Here is a 12,998-nt window from a genome sequence, read left to right on the forward strand (position 1 = left end):
TCACTCCCTATGCTTACGATAACATTACTCAACTTCTTGACTCATCCATCAAAAATAAATAATCCACCATAATGCAAAAAAATAGTGAAAAATTTCCATTATATTCCTAAGAGCTTTAAAATATTTATTCTTTGAAGGTGAATTATTCATTGAAAATCTAATAAGTTGCATCAGTCTCTGACAGTATTGAAACCTTCTTCTCGTGAACATTTATATATTTTTGAAATGTACACGTGTCGCTGAAATGAATTGAAAATGCACACGTGTTATGATAATTCAACGTTTTTTATTGGCACAGTTGTTGCGTTTCATTTTTAACGACCTTAATATTAATGGAGTATTATTTATTTTCTGTATTATTTCTCCGTTAGTTGACTAATTCCATTGATCATGATTATCAAAGTCTTTATAATCACTGCGTCTCAGAGTTAAGTGGTTTAAGGATGAAGCTAAATTAATAAAATATACGACAGTATATCCTGCAAAGGCTTCGAGAACTTCGGGAATCGCAAAAGTTAATCGAAAGTCAGAATTTAAAGAGACGGATTCCAAGAAACTGCGGGAGATGACACAGCAGTTACTTTTAATGGAGTCATCCGCTATTATGCATTTATATCTTTAAAATTATTTGATTCACAAATATCATCATTTTCTAATATAAAATTGTTACGTTATCATAATCAGCGTGTATTCCCAATAATTCTCTTTGAAACATGCGCACAAATGGAAAAAGGGAAGGTAAATTATTAACAAGGTTCGATTATATCAGTTTCCTGCTTGATCGAAATGAATATGCAGGTTCAATAGTTCATCTAGGAATTCACAAGAATGTCTTAATTTACTTTTCCCCTGCTTGGAGCAAAATTAATCGGTTACGTCACTTAGGAAACGAATTTTGATAAGTTTAATGTTACGCTAAAGCTTTGGGGTGAGTTCTTAAAAAGTTATAGATTGCAGTCACCAAGTTACATGCACGGAAAAAGCATATATAATCAATGTATTAATTCCCTTAGTGGGATTACAAATCTTACTTTCATTGAGGAAACAATATCGCATTACATCGGTGCTCATTCATTTTCACGATTTACAGTTATACCACGCCCCGTCGACCGTGAAACGGGTGTTAAACTTTCCACCTTGTTGAGTATTTGCTTTATACAATGCATTGTGAACATGGCCAATTATAAAATTATTAATGTCGCCCTCTTAAACCCGTAATTCTTTAGAGATTCCACTTTGGCAGTGCATAATGAGAAACGGAATTGCTTATTCATTCAAGTGTTCTCTCTCCTGATGGGAGAGTGTTGGAAAGTCCAAATCTACGGGTTGAGTCGAATGAATTATTCTCATAATTCAGTTTGTTCCTGTCTCCATTTTCCTTTTTACGGAGACTTACAATTTCTTTCTGCACTTAGTCTTGGTAGGTTGGGTTAATGGGTTAATAAATTACACAATAAAATCAGTACCATAATCAATCTAAGCACCAAGGATCATCAAAGGGTCCCCTGGTTTGATACTCGCTTCATGTTTAAAGGGTTAATTAAATGATTTATAATCACATTTTTTTCATTATATTCATGATATTTTACATTCTTTAATTGCAAGGACTTCTCGAAAGGTTCAATCTGTTTACATCGGTTTTGGACGAAGAACTCTAAGCCTTGTTTTTTGACCGACATTAACAAATTGATCCAGTATTATTTAAACCGGCCATCCAGCTCAGAATTTTTCATTTCAAATAGTATATTTTTCAATTTTTTCCCATAACCCCTAACATTGTAAATGAATTAATCCAAAACATCACAATTTTTCATCAAAAAATGTTTAGAAGTTTGGTAAACTCATTTTATGCTAGAAAAATACTAATTGTTAAAACAATCAATTTTCAGGCCGTATAACTAAATACATTTGAGCGGTAATTTGGCAATTCTTCGGAATTATAAAACTTTTCAAGTCGGTTTGGAAAGGTGTAGGCTTTTGTATTTTTTTAAATGATTAAAAAGTAGACTGGATTATTATAAAAAACACAAACTTCATTCATATTTAGATGTTCTCTTACTTTCAATTGATAAAGCATTTCCGTTTTCAAAAGGAAATTATATGTGTGTGAGATATACATAATCCGTATAAACACGCTCAACATAATGTGGTGAGTTTGCATAACTGGAAAGTTTGCATTCGGTAATTAAAGAAGGGAAACGTGCCTGAGTGCATCCCAATGGTAATGGTGATAGGTGAATAGGGTGTAGGTGTCCTTTTATCCACTTCTTAATAATGCCAATTCACTTGAAATTATTAATAATAACTTAGGAAATTTCGTTCTTCTGGCAATTACAGGGAAAAAGTATATAATTCTTCTGGTCTGATGTATAAATATGGCTGTTACTCTATTCGCAATTTTTCCACCAGTTAATTGATAAAAGGAATAGATATTTATGGCTCGATCATGATGAAAATCTTCATGAGACCTTATTTGAGAACACACCCTCATCCGTTACAATTTTCAAATAGTTATAGTCACTAAATTTATAATCTTTTTGTGTTCATTGCATTATATTCATCATATTTTCTTTCTGTCTAACACCTCAGCAACATCTCGGAAACAATATTTCCTAAACTTGCTGATGGGATGCAATTCACTCAAAATCATTCATTGTTCATTTCCAGTTGTTATTCACCAGTGCCTTCTAAGCCAATAACATTATTTCATGAAACATGGTCTCCATAATTTGATGTTCTACACTTTCATTGGTTTCTTAAAGTTAATAATAACTTAATATTTATTTAGAATGCATAACGCTGAATCGCCGTATGCCACACGCCCTAGCGGCGTGTTGCAAGGTACCTTTTTGTATGTGTATTTAAATAGGTTTTTCGCTGTTTCATGTCATAAACTTCCCTTTCTATCGTTCCCAAGTTGGATTTTTAAAACATTTTTTCATTAGACCGAATTTTCAAAGAAAAATGACGGTGCCAACGAAGGTTTACTTTTGCTTGAGTTGCTTTTTTACTTTAGTTGCTTTTGCTTGAGTAATAATTTTATTTAATTTTAGTTTTGGTCATACCAGTTAGTTTCTTAAACCTCCAAGTCATATTTTAAATTGTTTGAGGTTTACGTGTATTATTTTATTTCCCGTTGATTGATGATAGCCATCTGTTTAATAAATATCCCAGAGAAAACTCGTAAGACATGAAACGCTGTCTTGGAAGCGTCACGGTGCAAGGGATGTTTCGGAGTAAGCTATCTTGTGGATATTCAGTCTGCAGACGCTTTCTTCAAGGTAAGGGAAACAGGGGGATTCCCCTGTCTCATGTCATATTTGATTGAATATCTAAATTCAAATGAATGAAATTGAAGTATGTAGATCGCGTCCGTAATTACGATTTGAGTTTGTTTTAGTCCCTGCTGGATATGACTTGAGGAATATGTTTAAAGGTATTAAGGTCAATTTTGGGTGTTATTTAATGCCCATCAATACTGAAGTAAGATTGGACATAAAAGAGTGATACAAGGGTAAAATAGGGTTCCAAAATCTCATGGGGCTCGGTCGATCGCTGGTGAGTTCATTGACGATGAGCGCCCGCAGAACCAATTGGCATTAGCAGTTGAACTTCTTTTCACCGAGCTAAAGATGCATTATAATTAAAGATGAAGGTAAGATGAGGGACGCTTATTATAGCAAAAGGGGCCAAGAAAAGTAATAAAAGGATATGGAAGTAAGTATTAAAAAAAGAGGAAATTTACGACGGCTTTTCGATGGCAATGGCATCTACTTCGGTAAAGGTTAGATTACGAAAAAATATTCAGTATTCATTTTGAACTTGATTTCTTCATCAATTTATTTCATCCCATTCAACTTATCAATTCCCTCCTTTACTGCTGCAGGCCATTTGAAAATAATCCAGCATTAACCATGTAGATGCAATAAACCTACTCTATTTCACCATATTTTTTTCTAATTCTTACATGATGTATTTGAAGCATCATATTTGCTGCAAATTTCGCATAGTAAATCTGTGCGCACTCTAGAGTCGATCTGCCCAGTCATATTTCATATTTCTTAACCTGTTCCTCTACCTCCGTCTTGCTCCGCCTTGCCCCGGCCGTGGATTTGCAGCCCAGGACCACCTGCGAGCCATGGCGCTGAGGATGATATACCCCGGAAACTCTTACTACGGGGAGGCTTACAGCGCGCCCACTTACATCCCGGAGCCGGCAGTGGACATCCCGAGTCAGGGGGCGTCGTACCCGCCGCCGATGGGGCCGCACCTGCCCCCCGCGTCGGCCGCGATGAGCATGCCCCCGCCACACCTGGGGCACCTCCCTCCGCACATGTTCCCGCACCCGTCCTCCCTCGGGATGTCGCTGAACCCGGGATCTCCGAAGGGGAACGCCACGACAGGCGTCGGATCATAGTGGTGAGTCTTGCAATTCTCCATCATTTATCTCCGCTCATCCTTTCCATCCCCTGCAAAAACATAAAAGTTCCAAAGATCGTAGAATTTTGAAATGCATCATGCTGGCTTAAATTTTTAGTCGAAGCTCACATGATGCATTCCCGGTCAGAAGAATTTTCACCGGAATTATTTGGCCCTTTGGCAATTGTACTTCGATATTATTAGATCGTTTGGACAGCTTGTGTTAATCATGAGGGGTCGCATTGACTTAGAAACTCCAAATTTCATAATAGCTCTCCTACATGACTTTTTGTTGCAGTTTGTATCCACTGCCATTTTATACGAGGTCGAGGAAATTTTCATCGACCAGGGTTTGTTTCTAATTCCTTGGATGTCTATCCATTCACAGTTATCACGTTATAAGTGCATTAACTCGAGTCATACAGTAGGTCGTAATCGTATATTGCCAATTGCCAACCTTTTGTGCAATTAGTATGCAACTTTCAAATTATTTTCGTTTTAACGAGCTCTACCATTGGTACCTGAATTGAGTTATGTTGTCTTTTGTGGACTCATATCCATTTCATAATATGCCTAACCATTCCGCGAGCAATTTGGCGGTTACCATTAAATTCAAAGCATCCCCTTCCACGTGGCTTAGTCGTGGCTTGCGGGATAATATGCAAAAGTGGACTCTAACGTGCGGAGCTGTCTGAATTAAGAGATCTATGATTTGATGAAATAATCTCTCTCTTAAGAAGTTTTAAGTTCAACAGCTTTACTGAAGTTTGGCTTCAAGAGTATGCTTTCATAGAGTCGATTGTTTCTTGACCTGTACTTTCAATTGCCGGCTCTACCCCGGACTTAACTTGAGTCCAATATACGGCCGAAATTGCGCTCCACAATGTCCATAGGTTTCCTTCAGGCTATTCCCTTTCAAACTAATTAACTGGTAATCTTTTTATAACTTGCCATTCTATAGATTTTCCCACAACACTAAAAATTATGCCGGGATGTTAGATTTAGCGTTAGATAATGTGTCTCACACTAACAGAAGCAGTGTTCTGAAAAGCCGAATATGGCGTCGCGCGCTGATTTGATTGCTGACACTTGATAATCTAGCTCTTTATATCCAGAGTTCAGTTATAGTACCCGTTGTGTCGTAGATATGTGGGGGAGAAGACAGAATATTTGGTCGTAATGCATCCGTCCCTTGCGGAGGCACACGTTTTTCTTGAAAATATGCATTCAACATTTTATTCTTCTATTAGTCATGGTGTTTAATATGCAGATAGAGGATCACGAAAGTGTAAATTTCTCCAGCTTACCAGAAATACAAACACACTCTCAAATTGCTTCTCTTCATATCCATGTGAAAAATGTTAATTAATCCAATACGGCTGTAATGCAATGAACGCCATGCTTCCATGGCGAAGATAAAAACTACCAGTGTGTGTGTGTGTGTTATGGGTATATGACCTGCACTCCTATGAGATATCATCGCGGGAGGAGGATGACTATAGAAACACGAGGGGTGATTCTAGCGGTAGAGGGCGGAAGCTGTCACAGTGAGAGATTAAGTCAGCAACTCTGTTGGAATATACTCCTCCCCCCCCCCCTCATTCGAATCCCCAACCAAAAGGTGCAAGATATGCCTGGGATCACGCCACGCCGACTCACAGGGCCGCGATGTCCATTACCATAGCACTCGGCTATAAAAGCGTAGTACACACGAGGCTGGTTCGGGCCTCACGCGATGCTCGATGCATGTTCACCTTCGCGCCTTATTTGCCAAGCGACTCGATTTTCCGTTTTGACACATGCAAGGAAAATCTCCCACGGTTCGTTGGGGCTGGCTGGCTTGCGCGGCGCTTAGAGAGGAGACCTTGGGAAATTTGCCATAGCGGAGGGGAAATTGACCAGTTGAGTCGGTCTGCCGGACCTACCTCAACCGCGTGCCGGGGAAGGAGAAAAGTATGCCAATCTATCCGCAAAATCGGTCCCAGCGATTTGAATTGCCAATCCACTTTTAAACAGCCTCCTGATAGAGTGTCCTGTGAACTGTGATGGGGGGGGGGGGGACTTGGAAAAGTGACCTAATTTCCTATTCTTAAAAGAAACGTGGAATTCTGTGTGTGTTCCTTGTAGGACATCGCCACGTACCGCTCATTTCTCCTAAGATTCTGACATAAGGACCGCAGAGAGTTCAAGAAATTTCCCTGTTGCCGGGGGTGGTATAAGATTGGTGGCATCAAATCGATATGAATGAAGGTTTTACCCCCTTCTTTACATTATATTTGGTTGAAAAACGCTAAGATGTGTGCTGATGAGCAAATGTGAAAGAGTTAATTTTAATGTAAAGTTTTTAAATTTCACCCGCGTAAGAAGTAAGTGCTAACGGGCTATATGTATTCACATGAGACTTTCATATTCAAACCTAGGGCTTAGTTTATCCGCCATTCCCACTAATCGTCTCAAACTTGCAAACCTTGATTATAATTTACTCTAATCTTTGGTTGAAAGATTCAGTGATTTGAGAGTGCCAGCAAATTCCCGTAACGGCATTTTTCTCAAGTAACTGAAAACGAGTATGCATATTTCCTTTGCCAAATCTGGTTTATAGAATAATTCAGTTCAAACGTCTGCAGACGCAAGGCTCCGTAAACTTTATATATTTACTAAGCCACTGACATTATATTTCAAGTATTTTATCAAAATTCTTGTAAGAATCCTCATGGATGATTGATTTGAAATAAATGCCTTGAATTATCAAATAGGCAAGAACCTTCCATACTTCCGTTGCAGATGAATTGGCGAATTGATCCCAAGCTATGAAAGGACTTGACGTATTGATTTGGATCATATCGTAAATTAATTCTATCCAGATTACTATTATAAGTATTATAGTTTATATTCAACACATTTTTCTCGAGATGTTTTATCTAATTATATTGAAAATTAATTGGAGTGTAGTCATGCGCAAAACAATGCCTCGTGTGACTCAATAAGCTAATTACATCGATCCTAATTAATTGCCGTTTGCAAGACGCGAGATCCTTCAAATTGTTTTTAAATATACATTTTCACTGTTGTTTTTCAAGAATAAATGCTGTAATGTCTTCCCAATAATTGCTGTCACAGTAATTATACCTGAAATATTTTTACCGGATTGAAAATTACTTTGCAGGTGTACTCGATTTAAACGAGTATTTTTCTCATACTACCAGGTTTGTAAAAATGGAGACATAAATAGATAAAAATACTCATTACTTTGGTCTTTTTACGTATTTCAGTGTCTTTGTTACGTTTTATTAGATATTCTGAACCGGAAGGTAAGATCATGGATTTTATTTCGCTTATTTTATGAAATAAGATTAAATAGAATTGTTTCCAAAAGCTAACAATTAGATTCATTGAAAACATACCTATTCTTAATCTTCGCCTGTACATTGAGGTCGTGAATTCAATAATAAATCTTTGTTCTCCTAAACTTTAAGAATTGAATTTTGAAATGACGAGCTTCCCAATCTTCCATATCAATACGCATCTTCGAATCCTGCATTAAAAATTGTATGTAAACGTTGCGTACGTCGATTCCAATCTAACAGGAAATGATGTACAGCATTTCTACTCTGGAAAAATACGGACTGCAAATCTAAGGGAAGAATTAAAATCATTTAAACTGATAGATTTTTCAGTACAATAAATTCCGCATGGCTACATAAGTTAGTTTGCTTATAGTTCCCTAGTCGTTCAGACACGAGAGAGACTGTGTCATTCAGAGGTTTCATAATAAATGTAAGGTAACATCATCAAAGTATTTTTCTCAGATTTACACATTTCATTGCGGTGCATCTCAATTTCCACGCCACGCAGTTTTCCGTACAGCGCAGCATATCATTCGGCGAGGATATCCCTTTTATTGCATCGCGTCAGAGTACTTCGTGTGCCATGAACGTATTTTACTGTTTTCTTTGAACGGAGTTCAAATCATAAATTCAAATGAGTTGCAAAGCACTATCTGGAAATTATTTTATCTTTACGACATTCGTAATACCGCAGTGAAGGTCTTTACTGCTTTTATTGTATTGAGGTAAACAGAGCGTCGAGCCATTCGGCTCCCTTTTCTAACTCTACAAACTTATATTAAGCTAATATTCTTTCACTCAAAAGAATCCTTCTTCCTTCTTTTCATAAATAAAAATTTTAAAAGAATTCAAAGTAAAAATTTATCTCTAAGGCTGGCCTTGGAAGCTTTGAAAGTAATTCCTTTGATCCGTCGGTTTTCCGAGTTTTTCAACATGCTAAACTCCTTTGCAATCAAATGGCCTATATTTTTTATCAATTATTAATATTTAATGAATATGCGTGCAAGCCGGTCCTCTTCGCTGTGGTCAAAGTCAAAATCTCTGATATTATTTGTTAATGGAAACTCTCTTTCGTTAATTTCTTTTATACTCGCCTGTACCACCATATCCTTTTAAAAAAAAATTTAGAGGCTGGTCGATATTCCCACTCCAATTAGAATATTTACCTACTTTAAAAATATTAACATAATAATATAGGCGCCTCGGGCACTAACCTATTTCCTTTCGTAATAATTCTTGCGACTCATCACGAAGGTACATTGTTTAATGTATGATCTGCTGGTGCTAAGACTCCAGATATCGCTTGTCTTGAGAATCTCTTTCTTTACTTTCCCCCATGAATTTCGGGGCCCACCCCTTCATCTCCAATCATTTCTCTCTCTCCTCTCGTCAGTCTGTGTTGTTGATTTGATACTCATTCAATCCTCAAAAGATGACCAATACTTATTTTACATTTAACGGGTAACCTTTAAACCTAAAAGTTATTTATTTTCATGCTCACACGAAACACATAGCAAAAGGACAGCATTTTAAAAAAAGTGCACGTATTTCCCAAGGTCGATTATGGAGATTCGGATAAAAGGCTAGGGTCACATCTTGTAACACTCTCGTTTAGTAAGAATACTTGAGTAACTAAATGAATTTTAAAAATATTTTAAATGTATTTTACAAAATAATTATAAACTTTTTGATAATTTATTACTCAACCATAGTCATGATTTTTGGTACGTTTAATGATGAAAAATCCCTCTTTGATTGGATTGAAAATGTAGTCACGAAGTCATTAGTTTGAGATAAAAGGGGGAAGTGTAATTGCATTTAAAATTGTCCAGTTCTTAGGAGTACAAGCCGCATTTTTCACGTGTTAACTCTCAGTCGCAAATTAAAAAGAACCGTGAACAAACCAACAAATCACGAACGGCTCACATACTTTTAATTTGCATCAATTGTCACCCTATGTGGAAGAGCTACGATTTCAATCAATTCCACTTGATCTCTTACCCCAAGTATCTCACCATCTGTCACTCCGATCACGAACTGGCCAACAAAACTATCATTCGCACAGATCGCTCACCGAAATGTAAGAGTCTTGGTTTGAAATAAATCACAATCGAGCTAGTAGTAAACATACAGCTCATGAGCTGCCATTACGCCTAGTCATGACTTGCCAATCACGACTGGCTCGTTTAAGTGAATGTTGGTCGTGAGTGAGTCAACTTACTGTGAACATCCTGGTATGTCAGTCAATTCATAGGATAAGTTATATTATTTTCTACCTTTACGTTCTCTCTTTTCGTGATTCAACTGTTTATATTTAATACTTTTTTATGATCCATAGCAAAACTACCAGACTATTCAACGAAAGCTGGAAGAATTTATTTTTTAGAATTTTTTTCAGGTTTCTATTCGGCATAAGCAGTAAAGAGAATATCTGGTATCAAATGAAAACAATACAAAAGACCGAGACGAATCCTAAGTACATTCTTCTTTACAGAATAAAAATAATTAAATTTGCGATAAGGATTTGCACTCGAAAATGCTAATAAAAATTCATTTTCCGTTTAAATTGTCATGAGAGATAACAGCGAAACATGACTCTGTTATCGTAAATATTCCACCATAAATGCCAAAGAAACTGCGGGAGATGCCGCAACAGTAACTTTCAACGGAGTCATCCGCTAATATAGCATTTCAATGCAATAATTTCAGATTGTAAAACTTATTCGCCTTGACCGGGATTCGAACCCGGATCCCTCGATGTCCGGTCGAGTGCTTTAGCCAGTTAAGCTATCGAGTCGTCCTCAAGAGTTTAAGAGGACGCCTCGGTGGCTTAATTGGCTGAAGTACTCGACCGGATATTGAGATATCCGGGTTCGAATCCCGGTCAAGGTGGATAAGTTTCATACTCTGAAATTATTGCATTAAACCATAAATTGAAATTTAAAAATGTGAATATTAAGAAACCACTGTCCTTAATATCCAGCGGTGAGTAAATGACACTTAATTTTTAATGTATTTAACAGCTGTGAATATAACGTGACTATAGTTGACCTTACTAATGTAAAACATGTAGAGTAAACGACCGTAAGGTGACACCAAAGAAGCTAATGAAGTGAAAAATATTTACTGGTTCATTGATAGCTGTCAGTCAAAAACAAATACCTATATCCTTTGAAGAAAACTAAATATTACTTTAAAATGCTGCACACAATTGTTTGACAAAAATTTAATATCCAGCCGCGAGAAGGTACCCCCAAGATTTTATACTCAAATCCAATAGCTAGTAACTTTCATGAAAAATTTAAATAATTTGTAAGTACAAATCGAAATCTTCTTTAAAATACGGTATAGTGGCTTATTGACTTGGTTTTTTTTCAAATTTTTGATAATATTAGGAATGTTTTTTTTAGAAATAAATATTATCATCTCCTCTTATAGAGTGTTTAAATAACATTTGAGATAAAGCTTTTATTTTCTCACAAGGAAAGAAGCAGTTGCTTCATCGCCGAGATCTTGCGGCCGAGCATTAAGGCATACCTCTGCGACTGGGATATATATATATATATATATTTCGAATCCGGGACTCCAAAATGGCAGTCATTGTGTTACATGTACTATATTTTATAGACGGATGCAGTCATACGTACATTCATATTTGTGGATGGCGCAAAGGCTTAGTGAGGAATTAGTGGACGTATTACTGAGAATGGAGATATGTGGTCTAATGTCAGAAATTAATAAAATCCTTAAAATGAGTTACTATGAATAAAGTCTGTGCGTATTTTTATGCTTGAGATGAATTTGTACTTGATTTTTATGTTTTTTGGTGGATTTCATTGATCCAGTAGGCTTCATGAAGTCTTCATATTGAACCATCCGCTGCGGAAAATGTAATTAATGACTTAAACTAAAGTAAAACATAACTGTCAGTGCAACTTCAATTTTTATATCCAGATGCGTTACAACTATAGTAATGTAATATAGGGTGCAGAGTAAATAATACTGGGTGAAAGTTTCATGGTAATTTGGGATTATTCATCAAATTGGTTGATAGTAGTACAAAGGAGCACTGAAATTGCTCTTTTTGGTACAGTTACCGACTGATGACTGAATTCACTTAAGAGCACACTAAATTGGAATAACATTTCAATGCAGATACTTACAGTTTTCATCGGCTCCAATTTCCAAGGTTACTTCTTCTCTCATGGTTATCATCGGGAAGTTTAATATTTTAACCCCTCCGTTTTTCAATTGCGGATTCACAGGCCCTAAAGTGCGCCATGAAGTTTTCAGGCAAATAATAAAGTTCTCGTCTTATTTTGTAGACTTCTAATGAAATTATTTTGCATTCGATACCTCCTTATGCCCTAGCGGGACCGTCTATGGGCTTGACCAAGTGATTCTGCCTTTAGTTTGCAAATACTAAACTTTAGGCTACTCCTTAAGACCTCCGAAATGCCGATCTCCGCGACTATTCAACCCGGTAGCCCACGGAATGAAAATTGCGTCCTTACTCCTCCTCCCGCCCACCGTTCTCCCAAGGGAGAGGAGATAAAAAAATGAGTAAATAAATGAAAAAGTGCAAGGCATTTTCCAAGGAGGCATTTAAAAGCGCTCTCCGCATGGAAGTGTTTTAAAAGTTCTTTCTTTCTCCTCGGCCGTTCTTGGTTAACTCAGCGAATGACTAGATGGGATTCCGGGGGTGGATTCTTGGGGTGCGGTGGGGGGTGGTGGAGGGAGTGTGGGTAAGGGGGAGTTGGAGGAAGAGGAGGAGAGAGGGAGAGAGAGAGACACACATTAAAGGCGAAAACGATCCAAAGAGTTATTCCGCCAAGGTTTTTCCGAGCCTGGAAGCCGTAAAACATTCATGTTATGACCGACTGTCGTCCACCTGAGTATATACTTTGGCCTGAGGTCAAAGGAAGTGGGCTTGAGTGGAGGGTTGTGGTTCGGGAGAGGGGGGGGTGGGAGGGAAAGGAAAGAGATTCATGTGGTTTGAGTAGTTCATAAAAGTTAGGCGGGGTCGGGGATTTTCAAAAGCAGATTTCTCGGAACGACCGCCCTAAGATGCGAAATACTTTAATTTTTTGCAGTACTTATCCCTTTGTGCCTTTCTCTCCTTTCCTTCTATTCTTCATTTTTCTTCATCCCTCCTAATTTTCTTTCCAGTTTCCTCATCTCCTTGCTCCTCTTCATCAACCGATCCCCGTTTTTTGTCTCCGCGACGTCTTG

At 37.4% G+C, this 12,998-nt stretch overlaps 1 protein-coding gene across 2 annotated transcripts in view; it reads left to right on the forward strand.

Annotated features, from left to right (window-relative positions):
* The window catches only part of LOC139698949 (protein doublesex-like), a 339,040-nt gene that overhangs the window by 222,417 nt on the left and 103,625 nt on the right, over positions 1-12,998 (forward strand). For both annotated transcript variants that reach the window (XM_071597923.1, XM_071597925.1), the window contains one exon: positions 4,119-4,419. In XM_071597923.1, the coding sequence (XP_071454024.1) occupies positions 4,119-4,417 (299 nt within the window). In that variant the 3' untranslated portion in view covers positions 4,418-4,419. The remainder of the gene's footprint in view (positions 1-4,118; positions 4,420-12,998) is intronic.

The sequence above is a fragment of the Hetaerina americana genome, unplaced genomic scaffold (assembly GCF_022747635.1).
Source record: "Hetaerina americana unplaced genomic scaffold, ioHetAmer1.1.p SCAF_9, whole genome shotgun sequence".
NCBI classification, from domain to species: domain Eukaryota; kingdom Metazoa; phylum Arthropoda; class Insecta; order Odonata; family Calopterygidae; genus Hetaerina; species Hetaerina americana.